Source organism: Cibotium barometz, chromosome 2 (assembly GCF_041138505.1).
Source record: "Cibotium barometz isolate CiBa-2024 chromosome 2, ASM4113850v1, whole genome shotgun sequence".
Taxonomy (NCBI): Eukaryota; Viridiplantae; Streptophyta; class Polypodiopsida; order Cyatheales; family Cibotiaceae; genus Cibotium; species Cibotium barometz.
This window is the reverse complement of record NC_141047.1, coordinates 58,260,450-58,287,602: the sequence shown is the minus strand read 5'-3', so window position 1 is coordinate 58,287,602 and position 27,153 is coordinate 58,260,450. Positions and strand designations below refer to the sequence as shown.

The 27,153-nt window shown below is 45.8% G+C and overlaps 1 protein-coding gene across 2 annotated transcripts in view; it reads left to right on the top strand.

Annotated features, from left to right (window-relative positions):
• Positions 1-27,136, top strand: part of LOC147641269 (kinesin-like protein) — a 51,312-nt gene extending 24,176 nt beyond the window's left edge. For both annotated transcript variants that reach the window (XM_086819873.1, XM_086819877.1), the window contains exons 5-6: positions 1,520-1,627; positions 26,706-27,136. In XM_086819873.1, coding sequence (XP_086675999.1) covers positions 1,520-1,627; positions 26,706-26,888 — 291 coding nt within the window. In that variant the 3' untranslated portion in view covers positions 26,889-27,136. The remainder of the gene's footprint in view (positions 1-1,519; positions 1,628-26,705) is intronic.
• Positions 27,137-27,153: the final 17 nt, after the last annotated feature.

The window sequence follows — 27,153 nt, the reverse complement described above, 5'->3', positions numbered from 1 at the left end:
GCCTCCCGCAAGCTTTCGTTCCTTGTGAAAAACAATCTGTTCAGGTTGAAGAATCTCTTCCAGCTCATCCACCTCGGGTGGGTCTTCCAAAACCGGCTCAAACGGTGTCGGTCCCACATAAGGCCTCAATAGGCTCACATGAAAAGCATTATGCATGTTCCAATGATCTGGGAGTACAAGCCGAAATGCAACATCATTGATCTTCTTCAAGATCTAAAAAGGTCCATAGTACCTATTGGAAAGCTTAGGGTACTTTCCCTCTTTCCCTGGCCTCTTCCGAAGGCGTGCCTTTTCAAATTTCAGCAAGACCCAATCACCTTGTTTGAATTGTACATCCCTTCTATGCTTATCAGCTGCCTTTTTATTCTTGGTTTGAGACCTCTCTATGGCTGTCCGTACCTGTGCAAATGCAGTATCCAAGTCTCTGACATACTCATCTGCTGCAAAAATCTCATCCTTCGTACGAAGGATGGGTGGTAGTACCACCTTGCCATAGATAATCTCAAAGGGCGCCTTGCCCATAGAAGTATGTACCGTATTGTTGTAGGCAAACTCCACAAGTGGTAAATACTTCTCCCAATCCGATTTGCGGTCAGATACATAAGATTTCAGCAAGTCGAGGACGGCTGAATTTACCATTTCACTTTGCCCATCTGTCTGTGGATGGTAAGCTAATGAGAAGTTCAGCTTTGTACCCATATTGTCAAACAATGCATGCCAAAATAAGCTTGTGGTTCTAGGATCTCTATCCCCCACAATAGATTTAGGCATGCCATGGTGTTTGAATATCTGTGCCAAAAACATCCTAGCCATATGATCTGGCTTTAATGTCTTGCGCACGGGAATGAAATGTGCCTGTTTGCTGAACGTGTCAATGATGGTCCAAATAGCATCATTTCCCTGTGGCGTCCTTGGCAAATCCATAATGAAATCCATAGCAATGCTTTCAAGGCAAAGGCTGAAGCAATCCAGGTGCTTTATGTCGGTCAAACTTGACCTTTTGACATACCATACATTCACGTACATATGCTTCAATATCCTTGCGAATATCTGGCCAAAAGAAATACCTCTCCAAAGCTTGTGCTGTGGCCAAAATGCTTGTATGACCTGCATATGGAGGAGCATGGCACTCATCCATAACCTTATGGCGAAGGTTCTTTACCACACACATACGATTTTGCATCATGAGATGTCCATCTCTTATGACATAAGATGGGACAGCAATACCCTCTTGCAAATCAGCCCATACATGTGCAAAATCCTCATCCAGATGATAAGTATTACGCATATCCGATAAGTCCTCATGGTATGCAACTGTGATAGCATGAACCTGTGGTCGTCTAGATAAGGCATCTGCCACCACATTTCTGAAACCCATTCATGCCCTATCAAAGTGGTGAGGTGGCATGTGGGGGCCACTTGTGAGTGCACTATTCATGTCATCTATTATAAGGAAGTTATGTCTTTATTGTTCTGTTGTATGTAAAACCTGACGTTTTGCTCTTTTGTTATGGGTCAGGATAATGCGAAGGACACGGTAGAACGGTGGCTTCAAGGGCTACTTTTGGGAGATTCAGATGTTCTTGCTGAAGTCTATTCCATTAGATCTGCAGATTTTAATCGACAGGTATCTTTGCCTTTTGTTTTCCTGGGTGTAAGTACAAAGTGTCCTGCTGTGATACTTGTTACAATATTTCTTTGTTCCTTTATGCTTTTACAAAACCTGTTTTGATGGCTAAACCCTGGTGTGGGTGGTTATGTGAGCAGCTATTGGTACTTTTGGACGCTAGATACTTGAGCAGCCATATTTAATTGTATATGGCCAAGCTTGGGCCTCCGCTCATAATTTCTGTAATCCTCTCAAATTTGCCATTGGACAAGACATGCTATGGCAGGGGAGATTCTAGAGGCCTTTTGGTGCAAGTTCTTTTTTGGGCTTAAGCATAGCTGCTAAAAATATACTTGGGTGTAGAATCATGGTCGGTGTGCAAATGGACGAGACTCTTTTATTTTGCATGTGAGCAGCGTGGATGCTTAGAGGAGAGTCGAGAACAATATAGAGACTTGGTTTGTCTTGCTAGACTATTCAACATGTGTGGGTGAGGAATCAGGATGACACACTCATCTCAATAAGGAGTGATGTTTTTGATGTGCACGTAATAGACTTCTTGCCTCCCCCTAGACCTGAGATCCATAGTTTTACGCCCCCCAACCAGCCCTCCCTCTTCTTCTTTTTTTTCCGAGAAAAGATCCTTTCATTAGTTATATAAAAAAAAGCCCACTGGGCTACAAAACCCCTCTCCTGCTCATAAGAAGGCAGAGCAGAGATGCAATCAAGGCAGCTAGGGAGACTCTCCCTAGGTGCAGAAAAATACAAATAAAAGTACAAATAACTGAGAGGCTACATCATACAATAGGAGGGGGGAAAATCCAAACAGGTGGCCTGTAGTGCCAGCGGGGGGTACCCGCGTGTAGAGTGTAGAAAGGGCCGCTGCGCCAAGTGGTGTGGAAGGCCTGGCGCCGCAAGATCGCTCGATCCGAGTCGCCCCGGATGCGGTCATACTGTCCTCGCAGGGTGTGGATCAACTCCTGCTAGTTAGCCCGAACAGTCTCTGCTGGTGGCTCCAGTCTCCCCTCAAAGGCCCTGAAACAACGGGCTCTCCAGGTGAACCACATGGTGAGGCTACTGAGGAGCTCCCATCGTAAATCCCTCTCCTGTGTCCAGCCGGTTGTCGAGAAATCCGGTGAAGGAACAAGGCGGGGCTGGCCCCCAATGAATCTGATGGCCTGGCTGCCCTGCTCCGTCTCGTATCCCAGAGCTGGCCCTGATGAAGTCGACCAAGCAGCGGCCCCCCACGTATACATGCCCTCTGGAGAGAGGGGGGCCAAAATGCGCAACATCCTCAGCCAAATCTGCTGCGCTTGTGGATAGTCCCATAGGCAATGTCTTTGTGTCTCCAATGGGTGGCCGCATCGGACGCAGCCCGGCGGAAGGCCACTGAAGACAAGCCAGGTGCGAACTGCAGAGCCCCTGTGGGCAACCAGCCACTGGAAAGCCGAGATCCTGCGTGCCTGTCTGCTAGCCCAGAGTTTGGTCCAAAAATCCTCCAGGAACTCCTGTGAGAGTCCCTGAAGCCGCCAGTGCTCCAATGCAGCTGGAAAAACCGTCCTCCTCGCAGTCAAAATATGCCTCCCCAAACGAACAGTGTAATGGAAAAAGGTGATATCTGTGGCCTCGGGGGACGCATAAGGATCATGCCACTCGTACTCGCCAGGGTCCCGTTGGAGCCGGGCCAAGGGGCGCGCAGCATATGCCCATATGTGCCAATCAGAGTCCACATCTGCAGGGTCTGGATCAATATGCCACTTCCGAGAAGCGGCGGCCACTACCCGTATCCTCTGAAAGATGCACTCTGCAACCAAAGGCGACTCCGCCTCAACTCTCTGAAGTCTGTCCTCATCCTGTATCTCATAGTAGAGGCATCTACCATCCTCAGTGCAAGCTCTGATAGCAATCAGGATCTCCAATTGTGTAAAGGCTCGCATCCACCGTGGGGCCGCTGGCTCGAAAGGCGTGAACCACTCCTTAGTGAATGCCTCCTGAATGTCATCCCTCATAATCAGCCCCCCTCTGAAGTGACTCAGCCTCTCCGCCTGGATCTCCTCCGGGAGACCAGACACGAGCTACATAGGTCTTTCCTCATCCTTAGAGTGTCAGTCAGTCAGTCAGTCAATCAAGTCCCTTAACCCACTTGAAGAGAATCATTCATGCATATAGAAGTCAATTAGAAGCCTTAGGGTTTACAATAGAAAGCATTCATGGCCTTGCATAAGCCTTAGACTATTTTATCCAAGTTTATTATCCAATCGGCCAGCATTAATATCCAGTTGGTCAGCATTATTAGCATTATATTCAGCATATTCATCATATTATCAAGTCATGTAGCTCTACAGCCAGCCGACCAGCCCCATGCATTCATATAAATAGCAAGCGATTGCTTTCTCTCATCATTCATCATCGATCAAGCACAAGCATTCAACCATCCAGAAAACAGTCTTGTGAAGAAGCGCTTCAGCCCAACAAGCTCTTCTCAGCCTCACATCAGAATTCAGCATTCATGCTTCATCCTTGTTCTCCATCCTCATGGGTGAAGGAAAATGCAGCATATTCAGTCATCATCTTGCATATTCACAGCCATAGATCAGTCCCAATTCAGCCTTCTGTCAACCTCAGTCTTGCAGCCTTCCTACAGCCTCTTGGAAGAGTGCAGTGGCGTCGAGATTGGTCATCATTGGTGCTTCTACAGCAGTGTACAGTCAGCCAGACTCTTGGTCTTGCGAAGGTCTTGTGTTTGGCTTATCTGCAGCCCCAAAGTCAGTCGTTCTCTTCAAAGTAATAAAGCAAATATTCCTAGCAATAGGAGGGAGCCCTTCAGTGGGTAATTTGGGACCCAATAAGGTGTACGGATCTCTCTCTCTCTCTCTCTCTCTCTCTCTTATCTCTTAAAGTTTGAAGTGATAAAGTGAATTGCTAAAGACTCACGAAACTCAGGATACAAAAGGCGGTGTGAGACTTTGTGTGACAGGATCCTTCATCTACGCATAATTCCGCTACATGTTACACTCCTAGGTTGAACATCTTGGCCAAAGCTAGCAGCCTTCGATTCCGGCCTTACTCCCAAGACATCTTGGTACCCAGAGAGACTTGATGTCACACGCATCAGACCTTAAATGCATGTGCCAAAACAACTTTAGGACATGTACATGGTAGCACAGCTCACAAAATTGGATTTTTAATCCTATCATTGAATGTTTCTCTTTTGCCTTGAAAATTCTGTCAAGGGTATCCCATGCCTCATGTACACTCTTAACTTCAGTGATGTGATGTATATATATGTTACTCAAACCTAAGGCTATAATTGCAAATGTTTTTTTATTCTTTGTGAGCCATAGAGTTTTGTTGCCTGCCTTGGTTGTTGGCTTCTTATCGAAACACATTGGCTATGTTCCAAAGTCTCTTCTTCATCAGTAGAAACTTCACTTTGGTTTGCAGGTCTGAAAACCTCTCCCGTCACTTATTAGTGTGACCCTTAGAATCCATTGAGCAAGGTCTTACCTCTTGGCTTATGGCTCAAGGGCAGTGTCTATTGCTTTACAAAAGCTTGATTTGAAATCAAGACATACGATCAATCATCTATTCCAAAAAAGTTTTCTCCATATAAATGCATATTGGTTCTAAGAAAATCACTCAATCCCATTGCCCTAGCATAATGATAGTAGTATGGTTTTGTTTTTCTAGTGAAGTTGGTCTTTTTGATTTGTTACTTGTCTTTGACATACTTTGCATTGGAAGATTCATAAGAGGATGACATTTTGGATAAGCCCTAGAATGAGAACTATTGAGTAAGGCATAAGTAAACTCGTAAATAGTGAGTAAATTCACTATTTTTGCTTGATTGGAGTATAGAATTTATGCTCTAAATCAAGGGTTTTTGTGATATGACGAGGAACTTTTGACACTATGCTTTGTCCTCAGCCTATATAAGAGGCTCACTCTAATGAGAATAGATATACTCCAATTTCTCCTACATTATGTTGTCATTATGCTAATCATGTTAGCTTAATTCAATCACTTGTGTTTTTAGTCTTAGTGACTCTTAATCAGCCCAAATGCAAGCTTTGCAGAACTCCATTGCTCTATTGACCACTACCCTCTCTATTTGAGGGCCAGGAAGGCCCAAGCTGGACCCACCAGCCACGGAAGGGTTGTGGGACAGCCCTAGGGCAAAGATAAGGCTATTTTCAGGAGCATACAGCCTTTAGATGGCTGTAGGGCATGTATGGGGCAGCCCATACAGGCTGCCCAGCCTTGGGATTGTGGACAAAAGTGGTGTCCAGCCAATCAGAAGTAGGCGCATCACTTTCAGCCTGTAAGGAAAAAAAGGCAGTATTTTTTGAGATTTAATTCAGCATTTATTGCTGAATTTCCACCAGTCGTGGGACATAGCCTGATTTTCAGCTGGCCGACTGCTCTTGAGGAGGAGTATAAATAGTGGAGGCCATAATCCCATCATTCATCTCAGTTTTCACCAAGTGCTCAAGCCAATCAAGGGCCAGTCAAGCCAAGGAGATTGCCAAGCAAAGGGGTGGACTTCTGAAGGTCAAGGGCAGGATTTTTCAGCCAAGAAAAGGTCAAGTTTTCTGTATTTGTTTTCAGATTTACATCATTCTAATAAAGCAAATACACCATCCATGGTGGGGGCCCTACAGAGGGTAATTGGGACCCAATACTGTGTCCTCTCCATCTCCCCCTTCTCTCTCTATTTTCTGCACATCTCCTTTCAGTTTGTGCGTTAATTCCGTCGCAAAAAGAGTGCTGATTTTTGAGTTTTGAAGTACCGATCCTTCTCCGAAGCTTCTGCATATTACAGTGGTATCAGAGCCTACTTCAAGGACAAAGATTCAGCAAAGAAAACCAGAAAATTTTTTCGCTCGTGTGGTTGGTTTTTAGACGCCGGTGGACTACCCTTTCGGAGTGACTCCTGTTCCTCGAAGGACGGTTGGTTTTTAGCCTTCGGAAGCCTCCGGAAGTCTCCCACACAGATAGTGGATGGTCAGATTGCGTTCCGGAAAGGAATTGCATTTTCCCGCTATGGCGAGTTTCGGCGACGAGAGAGAACCAGAACCATGGGACCAGAGTGCACCAGGCAGCCCAGCTAGGGCACCCGGCTTGAGTGTCACAGACATGTTCCAGCAGATGATGCGAGCAATCGCTCGCAGACCAGACAGCCAAGTTGGATGAGCAGAAGGCGCGGATCTTGGCTCTGGAGGAGCGTTCTCGCTCTCCAGCGTCGCGTTTTCCATCTCCTCCTCCCTCTCCTTCCGTATCCCAGATACCAGATCCTCGTCACAGGGACCCTCTTGCTGGGTCACAGCCGCAGCCAAGCTCCTTGCTTGAGATGCAGATGCGTGCATTGGAGATCCGACAACGAGAAGACGACACCATGCGACGCGTAGAACACGAGCGTTACCTCAGAGCTTTGGACGCCAGATTGACACCGGCGGCGCCCTCGAATCATTTTTCCGAGAAAATGAATTTCAGTAAGTATAATGGTAAACTCGATACCACAACTCTGTATTCATGGTTACATCAATTTGAAGCTTACTTTGCCGCAGTTAGGAAAACAAATACTGACAAAGTGATCTTAGCTAGTTGGTACTTGGAAGGTGAGGCCATTCCTTGGTGGACTCAGTGGGCTCATGCCCACACCAGAGCAGGTATGGTAGCTTATGTGTGGGACGAGTTCGTCCGCGACCTTAAGCAGCGGTTTCTACCGCCCCACTACCTTGAGCGACTCGAAGACGAGTTCAGGGGAGCGCGTCAGAACGCGCAACCAGTCCTTCAGTTTGCCAATAAAATTTCGACCTTGTGTCTGCAATTAGGCTTATAAGCAGCGGTTTCTACCGCCCCACTACCTTGAGCGACTCGAAGACGAGTTCAGGGGAGCGCGTCAGAACGCGCAACCAGTCCTTCAGTTTGCCAATAAAATTTCGACCTTGTGTCTGCAATTAGGCTTATCTGATACGGACAAGAAAGGGCAGTTTTTGTATGGCTTGGACACACAAATCCAATGGGAGGTGCGTATGTTTAGACCAGCCACCTTTGAGGACGCACTCTCGCTTGCGCAGAGTGCAGAAATGAAACACAATGGTGGCAAGTCCAAGACTTCCAAGCCGGCTTCTCCCAGGGCTAACACCTCGGGGGGCAAAAGCCAGAACCAGACGGGGTCTTCCCCAGGATAGAGCCCGGGAGCCTCTGGCTCCAAGAACTCGAACAATGCGTCTAAGCTTACTCCAGACCAGAAAGTGGAGGCAGGCAAGACAAGTGGCAAGTTGAGTGCTGAGGAGCTTTCTCAGTACAAGAAGGAGGGTAGATGTTTCTTTTGTCACACAAAAGGACATACTTCTCGGGATTGTTCGAAGAAGCCTCCAAAGGCCGCCGCTGCCTCCACAGCTTCCGTGTGGTGAGCACAGCTCCCACACAGACCCCAGCGGCTACCCCTAGTTCTTCAACCCCCGGTGCTTCAGTTGGAGCAATTATTAGCCGGGAGCTCGAAGATAAGCAGAAGGGCGCCCATGAGACCAGGAGTATGAGTGCAACGAATTGCTCAAGTCCTTTGGCTACATAGGTGGCCAGAGAGTCGTCGTCTTGTTTGACAGCGGCAGCACGGAGGAGGTGGTCACGGAACAGGCCGCTAGGCGTGCCCGTTTCGAGCCGACTCCGGTGGACAAACAGGTTGAGGGTTTTAGCACAGGTATGACAACGAGCGTCAAGTATGAAGCTCTAGGTGCTAAGTTAGTGATTCAGGGCATAGAGTTTGTGCGTGACTTTATGGTTGCCCCTCTTGTAGGAGCAGACATAATTTTGGGTATCCAGTGGTTTCACAAGTTTCTTCCTGATGTCAAGTGGGACAAGCACACGTTCCAGATCGATCGGAATGTGTCAAACACCCCGGTGACCATTAAGTGTGAGCGAGGTATTCCAAACTTTCCGCTCATAAGCCACTTGCAGGCTAAGCGAGCAGTCAGGAAAGGCGCACACTGTGCGATGATTTACATCCAGACAGCCCAGACCGTGGCCAGTGCTTCCGAGAAGTACTCGTTTCTCCATGAAAAGTTCCAGAAGATTTTTCTTCTGGACAGTCTTCCTCCCCAGCTCCCCCCGTCCAGACCGGAGGATCACAAGATTGACCTCCTCCCAGGCTCGGAACCCCCGAGCAAGTTTCTGTATCTCCTTTCTAAGGTAATGGAATCGGAGTTGGACCGCCAACTCCAAGAATTGTTGCAAGCTGGCTTCATCCGCCCCAGCGTGTCGCCATTTGCAGCACCGATCTTGTTTGTCAAGAAGAAAGATGGGTCTTCTCGGTTGTGTGTCGATTATCGTGCACTCAACAAGCTGACTATCAAGAGCAGATTCCCGATGCCTCGAATTGACTATATTCTCGAGAGGCTGAATCATAGTTGTCACGGTACGAAAATACGATACCGTACGGTACGATACCGTACGGGAATATTCGGTACAATATGAAATTTTGGGATATGGTACGATAAAATACGGTTTTTATTTTTTACACTTACAAGCTATGGAGCTTCAAGCTTGAATGTGAGGGAAGGTTGGGAGGGGAGGAGTCTACAGTGCTTGAGAAACCAGTACATGGATATGTGTCTCTCCCGGTTGGATCTCCCGATTGTCTCCAAAAAAGAACCTGGATGGGTAATGCAATACCAAAGGTCTCCCAGTGTAGCGTTTATCACTAAGGGACCGTCCTTGCACAAATACGAGGAGTGCTCTAGGGTGATAAGCTTAGGGACTCCTCTCTAGATCAAAATGGCCATGTCCAAATGTTCTCCCTCGTGCATAACTTGAGAATCTAATTGTCTAGCCTACCTATACCAGGGATCCCCAAGTGATGTAGCAAGATTCTCTCATCCTACCAATCAAGTGTACACTACCAGTCTACCTCGCCAGATTTTTTAGGTCTCTCCACAACCCCATATGGAATACTGAGTGGACACGAAAGTTGCGAAGTATTGCGAGCATTTGGGATCTTCGTAAAGCAGGGTTTCTATTTTTTTTTAGCATTTGGAATTTTTTTTTCAAGGAAAAAAATTGGGGGGGGGGGGGAAAACCTAACTCGTACTGTACGATATCGTACGAATTCGTACCGTACGACTCGTACGTACGAACAGGTTCGTACGCGTACGAGAAACAACTATGGGCTGAATGGAGCTAAGGTGTTCTCTAAATTTGGATTTAAAGAGTGGGTACCACCAGGTACGGATTGTAGAGGGGGACATCCCCAAAACAGCCTTCCATACAGAACGGGCCCACTATGAATTTGTGGTCATGCCATTTGGTTTGACGAACACCCCAGCTACATTTAACCCATAGTTGTCACGGTACGAAAATACGATACCGTACGGTACGATACCGTACGGGAATATTCGGTACGATATGAAATTTTGGGATACGGTACGATAAAATACGGTTTTTATTTTTTACACTTACAAGCTATGGAGCTTCAAGCTTGAATGTGAGGGAAGGTTGGGAGGGGAGGAGTCTACAGTGCTTGAGAAACCAGTACATGGATATGTGTCTCTCCCGGTTGGATCTCCCGATTGTCTCCAAAAAAGAACCTGGATGGGTAATGCAATACCAAAGGTCTCCCAGTGTAGCGTTTATGACTAAGGGACCGTCCTTGCACAAATACGAGGACTGCATCTAGGGTGATAAGCTTAGGGACTCCTCTCTAGATCAAAATGGCCATGTCCAAATGTTCTCCCTCGTGCATAACTTGAGAATCTAATTGTCTAGCCTACCTATACCAGGGATCCCCAAGTGATGTAGCAAGATTCTCTCATCCTACCAATCAAGTGTACACTACCAGTCTACCTCGCCAGATTTTTTAGGTCTCTCCACAACCCCATATGGAATACTGAGTGGACACGAAAGTTGCGAAGTATTGCGAGCATTTGGGATCTTCGTAAAGCAGGGTTTCTATTTTTTTTTAGCATTTGGAATTTTTTTTTCAAGGAAAAAATTTTTTTTGGGGAGAAAAAAAAAAAAACCTAACTCGTACCGTACGATATCGTACGAATTCGTACGGTATCGTACCGTACGACTCGTACGTACGAACAAGTTCGTACGCGTACGAGAAACAACTATGATTTAACCGCATGATGATGCGTGTTTTCCGGGAGTTGATTGGAGAGTGTGTGTTAATATTTTTGGACGACATACTCATATTTTCAGCTACAGTTGAGCAGCATGACATTGATGTGGAGAAAGTCCTTAAGTTGCTGGAAAGCAACGAGCTCTACGTCAATGAAAAGAAGTCAGAATTTTATCTGTTCCAGGTACATTACTTGGGATATATAATTAGTGCTAAAGGCATTCGGCTGGATCCAGCTAAAGTGGCCGAGATTGTTAACTGGGAAGTACCACAGACAGCTTATGACATTAGATCATTTGTGGGTATATGCCAGGCATATTCCACCCACATTGATAAGTTTTCCGACCTCTCGGCAGACCTCACCGATCTGCTAAAGGGAGTGAAAACAAGAAGGCAAAAGATTCGAATGACTCCACGAGCGTTGGAGGCATTCCAGAACCTCAAGGTGGCTTTGTCAAAAGCGCCTTGTTTAGCCCTTGCCTCGTGGGACGAACCATTTCAAGTGATCACCGATGCGAGTAACATCGCAATTGGAGGTGTATTACAACAGAATGGTCATCCGGTAGCTTACATGTCTCGTAAGTTACTGCCCGCCGAAAAGAACTACTCAGTCTATAATCATGAACTCCTAGCAGTTATACAGGCCTTGAAACATTGGAAACATTTCCTGTATGGCCGTGACTTCGAGGTTCGCATTGACCATCAGGCATTGCGCTGGATTCAGACGATGCCAAGTGCACAGTGGAGTGATCGACAACGCCGCTGGAGTTAGATATTCCAGCAGTTCGGTGGTATGATTGAGTACCTTCCAGGAAAGGCCAATCCAGTGGCCGATGCTTTGAGCAGGAAGGGACAAGTATCTGCGATTCAGACCACTAGACTTGACCTTGTTGGTACAGGACTAGAAGACATGAAGCACACGTACGCGGATTCCGAGGAATTCGGTACTCAGTGGGAACAGGCATTGGATGCCACAGGACCATGCCATTTTCTGATACGCGATGGTTGGCTTTTCTACAAAGGCCGACTATGTGTCATGAAATCATTCCGGGCAGCTCTTCTCCACGATGCCCATGACACCATTACAGGTGGTCATAGGGGCATGAATTTGACTCTGGAGAAATTAGAACGGCAATACTATTGGCCAAAGATGAGGCGTGATGTGTTTACATATGTACAACGCTGTGACATTTGTCAAAAGGTGAAAGCTCCTCGTGGAAAGAAGATAGGGTTGTTACAGCCTTTGCCAATTCTTGAGGGTCCTTTCCAGGAGATTTCGATGGACTTTGTCACAAATCTGCCTCCCAGTCCGAGTAAGCGTAATACGCAGTGTTTAACTATTGTTGATAGGTTCAGCAAATTTGTTATGCTTATTCCTTGCAGGGCCAATCATCAATGTGACCGCCGAGGATGTTGCCCAGCTATTCATTCGGCATTGGTACCCGATTGGCGGGATTCCTAGAACCATAGTGTCAGACCGAGATGCCAAGTTTACCAGTCATTTTTGGAGGGCATTGTTTGATAATTTTGGTACTAAGTTGAATTTTTCCAGTGCATTCTACCCCCAGACAGATGGCCAGACAGGGATATACAACCAGTTGGCCTTTGATGTGCTCAAGTGTTATGTCCACGATCAGCAAGGTAAGTGGGAATCGTTTTTGCCTTTAGTTCAAGCTGTTTTGAATGACTCTTTTTCTTCAGCTATTGGCAGGACTCCATATGAGGCAGCGTTTGGAAGGCCTGTCCAGTCGTCGTTAACCAGGACTTCGTCTTCAGTACCGGAGACGAACAGAGTGACGGAGTCTTACCAGGAGATCCTAGAGTCCGTTAAAGATAGATTGGCTAAAGCGCAAGAGGCCTACACTCGACAGGCCAATAAAGACCGAAGGGACATGAAGTTTTCGGAAGGGGATTGGGTGTATCTTCGGATTATGAAGCAAAGATTGAAGCAGGTGGGCAAGCGATGCCCAAAGTCGTCTTTCAGGAGCTTTGGACCATTTCCCATCCGGAAAAAGATTAATGAGGTGTCTATGCAGTTAAAGCTACCTCTGAGTTGGACTATGCACGATGTATTTCATGTCAGTTGGTTAAAGCCATATGCAGGTCCATCCCCTTCAGAGGTCAAAAGACGAAGCGGAACCAGACATTGTTGATGAAGTAGAAGTAATGGTTCCAGAACAGATCCTTCTGCACCGTTTCAAGCATGGCTCAGGCCGAAGACTACGACAATTCCTCACGAAGTTTCAAGACCGAGGAACTCATGAAGCGGTATGGCTCGACAAAGAATTTTTCGAAGACTATCCGGCATTATTAACGGATTATTTGGAGGCTATGCAGCTTCCATCAAGTTAAGCAGAAGGGGATGTCACGTGCATCCCGCACTTGGATGCCACGTAGACATTTCTATACAGAAGGTGCAGAACCAGGGATGGCGAACTGGTCCCATGTGAGCCCAGTCCGGGACGAGTCAGCCAGGAATCCATCTCAGATGTCCGAGGTCAGGTGTGCATTGTCCTGCATAGGAGTCTAAGGTCAGGTGTGCACTGTCCTGCACATGAAACAGTGCCAGTCCGCGCTGTGAGTCTCCCTCTAGAATGATATCAGTGGTTCTGTGTATCTGGTATGGTACCGGATGCCAGATCACTGAGTAGATTATGTTTAGGACAAGGGGCCAGCCCATAGGGCTACCCCGGAGCTTAGTATGGGCATGGGAATGGTGTGAAAACCATCCCCATGAGGGCCAGGAAGGCCCAGGTGGGACCCAACAGCCATGGAAGGGCTGTGGGACAGCCCTAGGGCAAAGATAAGGCTATTTTCAGGAGCATACAGCCTTTAGATGGCTGTAGGGCATGTATGGGGCAGTCCATACAGGCTGCCCAGCCTTGGGATTGTGGACAAAAATGGTGTCTAGCCAATCAGAAGCAGGCGCATCACTTTCAGCCTGTTAGGAAAAAAAGGCAGTATTTTTTGAGATTTAATTCAGCATTTATTGCTGAATTTCCACTAGTCGTGGGACATAGCTTGATTTTCAGCTGGCCGACTGCTCCTGAGGAGGAGTATAAATAGTGGAGGCCATAATCCCATCATTCATCTCAGTTTTCACCAAGTGCTCAAGCCAATCAAGGGCCAGTCAAGCCAAGGAGATTGCCAAGCAAAGGGGTGGACTTCTGAAGGTCAAGGGCAGGATTTTCCAGCCAAGAAAAGGTCAAGTTTTCTGTATTTGTTTTCAGATTTACATCATTCTAATAAAGCAAATACACCATCCGTGGTGGGGGCCCTACAGAGGGTAATTGGGACCCAATACTGTGTCCTCTCCATCTCCTCCTTCTCTCTCTATTTTCTGCACGTCTCCTTTCAGTTTGTGCGTTAATTCCGTCGTGAAAAGAGTGCTGATTTCTGAGTTTTGAAGTACCGATCCTTCTCCGAAGCTTCCGCATATTACATACGCCTACCTGCGGGAAGGCAAGTATGGGATCGAAAGGTGGAGATGCTTCCAATCTAGATTCAGGACTACAAAGATGATGGGGAGAAAACTGAATTAGGGTTAAGGTTCATTCATGGGAGACATACACAGAGAAGCAAGGGAGAGAGAGAGAGAGAGAGATGTGGGGATAAGTCAACTCATCAATAGTATGAGTGTGTGACTCCCCTATCACACATGTATATTGCACTAGTACACATAGTGCACTTAGTACATTAAAAGTACTAAGTGTACTATGTACTATAACTTATGGGCTTGTACACACTATAAGGGTGGGCATAACGCCTTTACCCCAACAACCTCCCACTTAAAGGCAAAGTGCCCTTAAGTAAAGGAAAAGAAAAAATCAGCATGTATATGATAATATACAAGGCCATATCAAGGCTGAAAATGGCCTCATCCAATGCCCATCAAGTGTCTGCAATGAGCAAACCGCTCCGGAGGCAAACTCTTCGTCAGCAGATCAGCCGGGTTGTCATCCGTATGAATCTTAACAAGCTGAATTTGCTTGTTCTCTATCACCTCTCTGATGAAGTGATACTTCACATCCACATGCTTCGTCTTTGCATGAAAAACAGGGTTCTTTGCCAACTGGATGGCACTCTGACTGTCACAATGCAACAATGGAATATCCCCTGTATAACCCAAATCAACCACTAACCGAGATAGCCATAATGCCTCCTTGCAAGCCTCTGTGGCTGCAATATACTCGGCCTCTGTAGTAGATAAGGCTGTGCACTTCTGCATCCTGGATATCCATGACACAGCACCTCCTGTGAATGTAAACACATAACCGGTAGTAGACTTCCGGTTATCTGGATGACCGGCATAATCCGAATCCGTGTAACCATGCACTAATGCATCCTGTTTGCCAAAGCAAATGCACAAATCCTGTGTGCCCTTCAGGTATCTCATGACACCTTTCACTGCTTCCCAATGCTTCTTGCCAGGGTTGGCCATGTATCTAGAAACCACTCCCACTGCAAATGCAATGTCCGGCCTAGTAGCAACCATGGCATACATGAGACTGCCACAAGCTGAAGCATACGGAATCTTGGCCATATCAGCCCTGTCTCTATCTGACTGTGGGCTGTCCATAGCACTGAGTTTCACATATGGAGGCAAAGGAGTACTAGCTTTCTTCCCCCCGTCCATATTGAACCTCTGCAAGACTTTGCCAATGTATTCCTTCTGAGACAAATACAACACATGCTGATTTCTGTCCCGAAGTATCCGCATACCCAAGATGTGATTAGCATCACCCAAATCCTTCATATCAAAGGTTTGATGTAGCCTCTGCTTCAAAGCATCCATCTCTTTACGAGATTTCCCGGCAATCAACATATCATCAACATACAAAATGAGAATCAATAGACTGCCATCCAAAGCTTTCTTGGTGTACAAGCAGTGATCTATGTCACTTCTCCTGAATTTCTGAGATTTCATGAATGTATCAAATTTATGATACCATTCTCTTGGTGCCTGTTTGAGCCCATAAAGACTCTTTTTCAGCTTGCATACAAGCTTCTCCTTTCCATTTACTGCATAACCCTCTGGCTGCTGCATATATATCTCCTCATGGAGATCACCGTGAAGAAAAGCAGTCTTCACATCCATCTGAATCAAGTCCAGATCATCATGCGCAACCAAAGCCAACACAGCTCTAAGTGTGGTCATTTTGACCACTGGAGAGAAGATCTCATCAAAGTCCACACCATATTCCTGCTTAAAGCCCTTAGCCACTAACCTGGCTTTGTATCTTGGCTTTGCATCTGGTGCAACTTTGAGCCTGTAAACCCACTTGCATGGCAAAACCTTCTTGCCTGCAGGCCAATGCACCAACTTCCATGTTTCATTTTTATGCAGAGAATCCATCTCTGACTTCATGGCACGCTCCCATAGAGCCTTGTCTGCCCTCTGTAAAGCCTCTTTGTAACATGAGGGCTCTCCACAGTCAGTGAGCATCAAGTAGTCAACCCCTGGAACAAACCTGTCAGGGGCTCTGGAGGGTCTTGTGGACCTCCGTACCCAATGACCATCATTTGCAGGTTGCTGTCCAGCCTGCATATCACCCATTGGTGGCTCCTGTTCCATGCCATAAGGCTGAAAAATCATGCCCGGTATCTCCTCTAACTGTGGTATATCCATAGGGATATCTTCTGCCATATCTGGCTGTCCATTTGGACCATTTTCAGCACCATTTAAGGGCTGGTTTTCCTGCTGTAATGGCTGATTTACAGCCCTTTGTTGTTGTCCATGATGTCCATCATCATCAAAGATGACTCTGCCAGGCTCCTGTTGCCTTGCAGGCTCCTTATACATGCATGTTTCATCAAAAATGACATCATTGCTGCGTATAATCTTTCTATTCATGGGATCCCAAAGTCTATACCCCATTTCACCTTTGTCACCATATCCTAGGAATATGCATTTGTGAGACTTAGGATCAAGTTTGGTGCGCATTTCCCTGCGTATGTGCACGTACGCAACGCAACCAAACACTCTCAAGTGCTTGTATGACGGAGGCTTCCCTGTCCATACTTCTTCTGGCACTTTCCCACCAAGCCTCGTGTTAGGTGACCTATTTATAAGGTGAACGGCTGTCATAACAGCTTCAGCCCAAAAACCATGAGGTAATGCAGCATGTGACAACATAGAACGGACCTTCTCCTGAATGGTCCTGTTCATCCTCTCTGCTGTCCCGTTTTGTGGAGGATCATAAGGAGTAGAGAGCTCCCTCTTGATGCCTTTAGCATCACAAAAGTCCTGAAACTGTTTGGACATGTACTCTCCACCATTGTCGGAACGCAAAGCTTTCAGTGTTTTGCCAGTTTGATTCTCAACAAGAGCAACAAACTTCTGAAACACTGAGAATGTATCACTCTTCAAACGAAGAGGATAGACCCACACCTTGCGTGTGGCATCATCAATAAATGACACAAAATATTTTGCCCCTCCCAAAGAAAGCTGAGGCATCTCACATACATCTGTATGCACAAGCTCTAACTGAGCATCTTTCTGTCCAAGAGCTTTCTTGTGGGGGCACTGTAGTTGCCTACCATATATACAATGCTCACAAAACTGAAAACTTGAAAACTTTAGAGAAGGCAAGTAACCCAAACGAGACAATTGCTCCATTCCTTTGACACTCATGTGTCCCAACCGGCTATGCCACATAGAAATTTCCGGCAGCTCGGTTGCATTTACATTAGCATGGTGACAAACACCTGCATGCATAAAGTAAAGAGTGTCCACCTTAGAGCCTCTGGCAACAACCAGTGAGCCCTTACTAATTTTCCACTTTCCACGACCAAATGTGGTAACATAATCAGCATCATCAAGCTGTCCAGTAGAAAGCAGATTCTTCTTGATCTCAGGCACATGCCTGACATCATGGAGCATAAGCTGTGAGCCATCTGAAAATACAAGCCTCACATCACCTCTGCCAAGTATCTTGCATGCATGGTTATCACCCAAATAAACCACTCCTTCATTGCCAGCAGTATACCTGACAAACAAGTCTCTGCAACCTGTGACATGAAAGGAGGCACCTGAATCAATGATCCATGAGTGCATACCATGACCACCTGTAAGAAGTGAATGGGCATCAAGTGAAGACGTAAAGAGGACCTCATCCTCACTGCCACCTGCATGTGACACATTGATTTCTTCGATCTTGACTCCACTTTTGCCCTTTGGCTTTACATCTTTGGCTTCATCTTTCTCTTTGTCTTTGCCTTTTCCCTTTTCTTTTTGATCATTTTTCCATTTGTAGCATTGCTTTTTAATGTGTCCCTTTTTGCCACAATAATGGCATTCCAAATCCTTTTTGGAGCGAGACTTGCTCCTTCCCCGTTCTTGGCTTTTCCCCCTTTGCTGGGATCTCCCACGTGCATTCATTGCATTGGACTTTCCAACAGAGTTGTTCTTCCTGTTCATCTCTTCTTGAAGAAGAGCACCCTCAACATCTGCATATGACAGCATAGCATTCGAATTGCTAGTGGCTGTCCTGAATGTGTCCCAACTCTCTGGCAAAGTGCATAACAGAAAAGTGGCTTTGAACTCATCGTCCATCGCCAACTTTTGATTAATGACCTGGCTGACAATACCATTAAACTCATTTAGATGGGCTGTCATAGACACCCCTTCCTTCATCTGAAGACCTATGAGTTTCTTCAACCAATACACTTTGCTTGAGGCACTTTGTTGGGCATACAAGTCCTGCAATCTCTGCCACATTCCCCAAGCTGTCTTCTCTTCACGAATGCTGAAAAGTAATGAGTCTGACACAGACAACATGATAGTAGATCTTGCCAGCTCATCCATATCTTCCCACTCTTCAGCAGTAAGAGAAGCGGGCATTACACCCCTTTCTTTGATAGGCTTGTGCTGCTTTTTCTGGAGCAACACATTGTAGCACTGGGTTTGCCATATATCATAATTATGCGAGCCTTCAAGCTTCTTGATGTGAAGCAATGAAGAGCTCTCACCTGTGGTTGCCATAGCAAAATGCAACCTGTAAATGCCTGACTCCCTGCAAGATGTGCAAACACTGCACCCAAAGCACACAAAGTGCTCACAGTTATTCTCCCAAGCTTTATCTCCCACTGCGGAAGCAAGAATGCAACTTTTCTCCCACTTTTTGTGATGAAAACACCAAAATCTGGTTGCTGCAGATTTTGGACAGCACCTTAAATGTGCTCTTTTGCCCTTCCAAAGTACTGTACAGCAGTACCAAGTGCTCACCAATGATGTACCAAACCTGTCCCGGCAAGTACAGCAGCTGAAATTGAACCTTTTGGTCACTCAAAACAGTGTACAGCCATGCCAAAACATGCACAAAGCTGTGCCAAATCTGTACCAGCAGGTACAGTAGCAATAAATGCTCTCCTGGCTGTCCAAATGAGTAAAATCAGACTTTTACAGTCCCGAACACTGCATACAACAGTCCCGAACAGAAATTGGGCAAAAGCCCCTTGACTGCAAGCTGATTTTTGAGGATTCAAGGCATAAATGTCTTGCCTGCTGCTTTGCCAAGCTCAACAAGCATACAAACTTGAAAAGCCCCTTGATTTGAGATCAATTTCTGATCATGCATGGTACATTGACGCACATGAAGGCATCCAGAGTGTTCACGATGCTTCCCCCTGGCCACATATACATCAAATACATGAAAGCCCCTTGATTTACAGGCACATTGAGTGCTTGTAAGGCATCAACACATTATCCACAGCATCAAATGCGATTGCCTGCATGCAAATCAACCAAATCGGCACAAAAGCCCCTTGATTTGCACTGCAATTTGCTGCAATTTGCTGCAATTTTGCCCAAATGTGCGATTTTTCACATCATACAGCATGTATGAGTGCTTAATTGCACAATTACATCAAAAGCCCCAAATTTCGACATCCAATTTCCTGCAAATTGATCCTGATTGTGACCAATGTCACCCAATTTTGCCAATTTTGCTCAAAATTGAGCAATTCGACACCTGTATCTGCTCAATTGTTGATTGTACTTACTCAATTGCAAATTCCCAAAAAAAAATTGAGGAAAATACCTTGTAATTTTTTGATTTTTTCTCTGATTTGCAGGCGGGTTTTTGTTGTTGCAGGAAAAGAGGGGTTGATGCTTATGCAGTTGCTGCTGCAATTGTGATGTTGATTGCAGGTGCTCTGATTCTGTTGCTGCTGCAAAAGGGTGAGCTTCTTGAGGCAGCTTCACAATACGGCGCTCTCCACTGCTCTTCGCCCACCTCTCGACGAGTTGAATGCGATAGTTGAAATCGCCTTCGCCTAGCGCCAGTTCGTCTAGGTGGCCAGCTTTTTTGCACGCCTCACCACTACTTGCTTGCAGTCGACGGCTCGGGTGGCGCACCAGGAAGGGGGCGAACCTTCAACAAAAGCCCCTTGACGCACTCTTCACAGCCACGCGTCAGTGCTTGCAGCCTTACACTTTTTCGCTCCGTCGGATCCAGCGCTCATACGCGTTTTCGCCAGCCGAATCGCCTAGCTGCCGCCGACTCACTTGTTGACGTCGCCTTGCCTCTATTCGGCTGTTGTATTACGCCTTTGCTCACGCCAGCGCTAGTGATTACGATTAGCGACCCTGATGCAAGCTGCTGTTGACTGCGCTTCGCTCGCGTGTGCCTGCTTCGCTTAGTAGCGTTTGAACGCTTTATGTGGCCAGGCACCTTGCTGCAAGCCTACGTGAGTTGCAGACAGTTGTGTGGGAGAGAGAAGAGCTACGCTTTCTGGTGATGGGTTGGCCCCCAATTGCTTGTCCAGCACAGGAATAGAGAGGCAGTTTGGCAGGACTCAGGAGCTTACCTCTTAGCTCTGATACCAGTTGATGGGGAGAAAACTGAATTAGGGTTAAGGTTCATTCATGGGAGACATACACAGAGAAGCAAGGGAGAGAGAGAGAGAGATGTGGGGATAAGTCAACTCATCAATAGTATGAGTGTGTGACTCCCCTATCACACATGTATATTGCACTAGTACACATAGTGCACTTAGTACATTAAAAGTACTAAGTGTACTATGTACTATAACTTATGGGCTTGTACACACTATAAGGGTGGGCATAACGCCTTTACCCCAACAAAAGATACTCTGGAATGCTATGTAATGCATCTAGCAAATGTAGACTTGTTATTAGGGATTGAGTGGTTTAAGACTCTTCAAGTCCAGATAGATTGGTCTAGTCATATTTTTTCTTTTCAGCATAGGGACACCAAGTATAGTATTTTAGGTGATTGTATACATCCCTCTCAGGGACCTCTTGTAAATACAATTGATTTTGGAAATATAATGGATTCTTCTTTGTATACCGCTTTCCATTGTGTATTGATTTCACTTTCTTCCTTTCTCATCCCTTCTTTGGATGTAAATGAATTAAGTGTGTTTGAAAGCAAAGAATTACAGAAGATACTTGATTCGTTTCAAGACGTATTTCCTTCGGGTTTATCACCTAAACGGGTAGTAGATCATCGTATTGACTTGATCCCTGGTGCTCATCCTGTCAGTATTCCACCTTACAGGATAAGCCAAGCTGAGGAAGATGAGTTGGCTAAACAACTCTAAGATTATTTAAGGATAGGCCAGATCCGTCCAAGTAAATCACCTTGGGGTGCACCTGTGTTGCTTAGGAGAAAGAAGGACAATACCTGGATGGATTACAAGAGATTGAACAAGCTGACCATTAAGAACCGTTATCCTCTCCCTAGATCAGATGACCTGATTGACTGGTTAGCAGGAGCGAAATACGTCACGAAGATAGATTTACGTACTGGCTATCACCAGATACGTATACATGAAAGGCATGTCGAAAGAACCGCCTTTCGGACTAGTTATGGCCATTACGAGTTTCTCGTATTACCTTTTGGGTTAACCAATGCTCCAGCCACTTTCCGGCAAATGATGAATGATCTTTTTCGTGAACATTTGGGAAAATTTGTGGTGGTGTTCCTGGATGATATTTTGATATATAGTCGTACTCTTGAGGATCATGTAAGACACCTCACGATTGTCTTATCTATTTTAAGAGAGAATCGACTATATGCTAAGTTAAGTAAATGTGAGTTCTTTATGACCGACATCATTTACTTGGGACACAAGATCACTCGAGATGGATTGAGCATTGACTTTGACCGAGTTCAGAAGGTTCTGGACTGGCCTATACCACGTACAGTGAAACAACTTCGTTCTTTTCTCGGTTTTGTAGTTTTTCTTCGGAAATCTGTGCGGGAGTACTCTCAGCTCACACTACCGATGACCGATTTATTGAAAGGTCGTGGACGTAAGTCAAATCAGCCTATCACTTGGAATAACGATTTGGATATGGCCTTCAGACTTTTGAAAGATAAAGTCAAGGAAGCACCTATCTTAGCATTACCCGATCCTAGTCGGCCTTATGTTCTTGAAACTGATGCTAGTGACTATGCTATCGGGGCTGCTATATTTCAAGATGGTAGACCGGTTGCTTTTGAAAGTAAAAAGCTAGACGACACTCGATCTCGTTGGCCAACCCTTGAGAAGGAGCTTTATGCAAGTTTGTGGTATTGACTGATCATCAGTCAATCAAGTATGTGTGTGATGCGGATGATTTGAGAGGAAGGAAAGCTCGTTGGGCGGAGTTAATGCAAGATTTTGATTTTGAGATCCGTTATCGGAAAAGGATCCATGAATAGTATTGTAGATGCGCTTAGTCGAATTAGAGAGGTGAATTCTTTGTCGTTCACCGAGATTTCTATTGACTTATTTCAGTCATTGAGAGGGCTTTGCAAGACTGATAGTTATTTTGGTCCATTTTGGCAGAAGATCCAGGACGGGAACTCTTTAATTGACCAAGACTCAATGACTGAGCAGTCTATCATTCAGGCTGCAGGAGGCCAGTGGATGATTCGAAATGGTTTACTATTTCGTAACGACAAAATTTGTGTAACGGGCGGGCACCCAAGTATGGACGGGCGGGCGCCCAAGTGTGGACGCTCGATGACCGGCCAAGAGCCTATAAAAGAGTGGCCAAGGTTAGTTATTGGGATATAGAGAGTCTCGCGAGTTTGTGAGAGCTCTATGGTCTTGGAGCCTGGATCTAGTGCAGACGTGCACCTGCCTCATGCAGCCGAGGCCGGCAGCAATCTCGAGGCCCGCGGGGGCAACTTCGTGGCGGTACGGGACGTCGCGAGGAGGAGATTGGTCGGTACGTCAACCTAGTTAGCTCAGCTCGTGGCTCGGTGGGGATAGCCAAGACTGTGGGCTTGCCCACGGCTGTCATGGTTGGGAGGTTGTCAGGCCTGCTCCCCCTTGTTTGTTTGTTTGTTTGTTCGTTTGTTTGCAGGATTCGAGTCTCGTACCAGGAACGATCACGAGGAGATCTGTGGGGATTTGACACTTCACAAGCCATACATGTCTTGTCATGTCAAGCCTCATAAGCCACACATGTTTTGTCATGTCAAGCACATGTTCGGTCATGTCAAGCTTCACAAGGCATACATGTCCTGTCATGTCAAGCCTCATAAGCCACACATGTTCGGTCACGTCAAGCTTCACAAGCCAGACATGTCCTGTCATGTCAAGCCTCATAAGCCCCACATGTCCTGTCATGTCAAGCTTCATAAGCCACACATGTTTGGTCATGTCAAGCCTCATAAGCCACACATGTTCGGTCATGTCAAGCTTGAGAAGCCATACATGTCCTATCATGTCAAGCCTCATAAGCCACACATGTCCTATCATGTCAAGCTTCACAAGCCACACATGTTATTTTGCCATGTCAGTGGACTCACACGAGAGTCCTTGGGGATCTATCCACATACCTACAAAAGGCAAACTCCTGTTGACATGTCAGTGGGCCTACACCAGAGTCTTTCTTGGGGATCCATCCACATACATGCAAAAGGGATGTGCCATGGCATGCTCGATGTGAGAAATCCTCCTCCGCAAAACCGCCAAAACAAGCACATGTTCACACAAGCCAGGGAAAAGCTCAACCGACACACTGTTGTCTAGGACAACACTGCATTTCTTTGACCAACCATATAAGTGCATAATACTTGCCATATTGGCTTCAAAACAGCTCATAGACTAGAATCAGGCAATCCATGATATTGATAAATAATTCATAGTTTTGTAACCGCATATGCGACATATTGTAGCGTCCCAAATCACTAGAATACTCTCCATATGAGATCCTTGTGTAGGCAACAATTCTAGCATCCCATACTACTAGGAGCCTCCAATACACAAGACCAAAACCATAAACTATTCATCAAAACCATAGAGAAACCTTTTTTAAAATCAGAATGTTTTCCAACGAGAACGCCTTTCAAAAAAGAACTTTCATGAAACATATCTCAAGATAGACATGAGAAACACTCTCCACTTGCATTAGCAAGGGAGTTCAACATGTACAAAATTCCAAATATTAGCAAAAGAAAAGCATTAAACATAAATACTTATCTTACTAAAAAGCATGTTGCCAAATAGTTATGTACAATCAATATTTCTAGGACAAAATCTCATAAATCTCGAGGAGAAAACCAAAAATTCACACCATCTAAATCTCCTCCGAAACTTCGTTCTATTTGTGGCAGGAACACTGGCTCCCAAAACAATCAGGGATTGGAACAACTGTTGGTCCATCTTCCACTAGAGTAGTTTGCATCTTCCATTCGTTGTGCTCCGTCGAGGCATCTTCTAAGCCATCACTTCCCTAAAAGAATGCATGTCTCCACCTCGAACAATAGGTAGGTTCGGAACAAGAGCCGTCTTTCTCTTTCTAGAAGAATATCTAGACGCTTCCTCAGCAACCAATGACTGATGAGGTATGGCCAATCCCAAATCTAGCTTTACCTGATACTTGCCCTGTGCATCAAGGACAATATCCCCTTCCTGAAGAAGATAGTGAAAAGCCAATTTCTTGGGATTCATTTTCAACATTGATGCCAAGTCTAGGAAAACATCTATTGAAATAACCCCAAATAGGGTTGAGCACAATCTTGTCACACACTTAAACTATTAATACAAATGAGATAGCAATGCTGAAATTTTAAATGACACTGCAATAGGGCCGGAAAGGGCCGACTCCCCTCTTAACTTGATTGTATTACCAAGGTAGATTACATATAAGCTTCATGCGCAATGCTTGTTAGATTTCCAATGACATCCATGCATATGAAAACATCTTCAAACAAGTTGTGTTGTTGAAGAGGTTGAATCCACAGCTTCTTTCGAAGAAGAATCTCACTCCCTAATCCCTAGTGTCTTGCCACAAGCAGCCATGCTCCACTAGCATCCATACACATGCAAATGTGTGTGCGAGACTGAAACATAGGAGACCTTAATGGCCATCATGGTATGCCCAAGTCAATTGTGGGGCCAGAGATCCCAGGACAACGAGTCTCTTTTTGGAGAGCTCTTTTTAACAATATGGGCACTAAGCCGAATTTTTCATTAGCATTATCATCCTCAAACAGATGGACAAAGTGAAGCTGCAAATTCAGCCATAGTAGATTTGCTTAAATGCTATGTGGCCGATCAGAAAAGTTCTTGGGAGAAGTATTTGCCACTTGTGGAATTTGCATATAACAACACAGTGCATGCTTCTACAAGAAAGGCCCCATTTGAGATCATGTATGGCAAAGTGGTATTGCCACCCATCCTTGGGCAGGGGACGCCCGCGTGTGAACTATGCGCGTGAATCTGTATTCTGACCTAGCTTGTGGGCTGTAGACAGGTGGTAGGTGTGCCTCTAAACTCTATATTTCTTCATTTAAGAGTTATGGCTAAATTTGTTGCTCATGTATATCATTTCATTTCTCTCTCTCTCTCTCTCTCTCTCTCTCTCTCTCTCTCTTCTTTGTGTATGTTGCTTGTTCTTGCATCAAGTGTTCCTATGTAGTACTTAGGGCTGAAAGGAGACTACCCAGAGCTTCCACATGTGACACGTGATCTTTCCCGGTGACAACAGCCCGCCCGGCTCTGTGCGCCACCTGATTTGTCAATTCTCCGACCCGGTGGAGATGATGATAGCAGCATCCGCCATGACTTCCCTTCCTCTAGAGTCCCCTGGCATGCACCCGCCCCCCCCCCCCCCCCCCCCCCCCCCCTTGCCACCCCCTTTTGTGTTATGTGGGAGCGTGTGGACTACAGCTTCTTCAGGTGCCTTCTGGTGGGACGTGAGTTTGTTCTGGAGACTCTAGCTCTGCTCCGAGTCTGTGTGATCTTTCACCACTTCTGCTCCATTCGTGACAACAGCACAACGGTCTTCTCCTTCCTGCCCAGCGTTGCTGCTGGCAGCAAGTGGGATCTGGAGACAATGTCCGCCACTATTCACTCTCAGGCAGTTTCTCTCCCACCATATTGGAGATGTACTTCTCATTGATATTGTTACCCATTTCTTGCCCTTCGCCTGCACGGAGCTAGGAGGGTAAGGCCAATGGAACCTGTATGGAAACATGGCCTCTTTGAGTCTCGAGGTGGTGTTGTGCTGAGCAGGTCTCACTCCCCTATATCCGTGTAGCCATGAAGATTCTCTCTCGGAACATTCACAGGATGGGCAGGCCCCGTTTCAACATCCAGAGAGGGGTCCTTCGTCAGGAACTTGAGAGAGGTGTAGTAGGAGGCTCGATGGACCTTCTCTTCCTACAGGAACACCACCTCTCAGCAGGATGTGCCCACACCAGAAATCTGCCTTAGGAAGCTCATGCCGCACCTGTATCCAGAACTCTGTTCGCCTCGCCACCCTGTTGGGGACATACCAAATAGGCCTTATTGTAGGGAGTCTAGACTCTAGAGATTGCCCATATCTTTATATCTTTGTGCCTACATATCTTTAGTCTCTTGGAGCTTTTTCGCTTTTGTTTCTACGATGAGAAAAGTTATGGCAGGCCTTCTTTACAAAAGAGTGGTGCTTATAACCCCATGTTTTTATGGCCATGGTGATTGCATTGACCTGTGCATTTGTTTGTTGACATCCACCAATTTCAGGAATTAAGGAAGCTAGTTAGAGACGCCTCAAAAAGTCAAAACAACAGTCCAGAAAAGGAAAATGAAGAGGATTCTGAAGAGGGCCTCAATGGAACACCAATTTCTGTAAAAAGTCTCGATCATACAGCAAAGCTTCGAGAGTATTTAGAAGCTCTTGTGGCAAAAGTTTCGGATAATGATTAATTGGTTCTACTTCTGTAGCTTTGAATTAATATGCTTTATCCCTTGAGATGTAAGAATGCCTCCTTCGTCAAGGCTCCAAGAAATGGGCACATTGAAATTGAGATAATCCAAGGCCAAAAATTAATTGTGGCCATAATGACGGTGGGCTTGAAGATTAAGGTGAGTATTTGTATGGCCATGTTGTGCCATCATAAGGAGATTGTTTTTGTAGAAGTTCACATCAGTTTTACTCAATTCATTTTATAAAATGCAATCAAGCATAAAG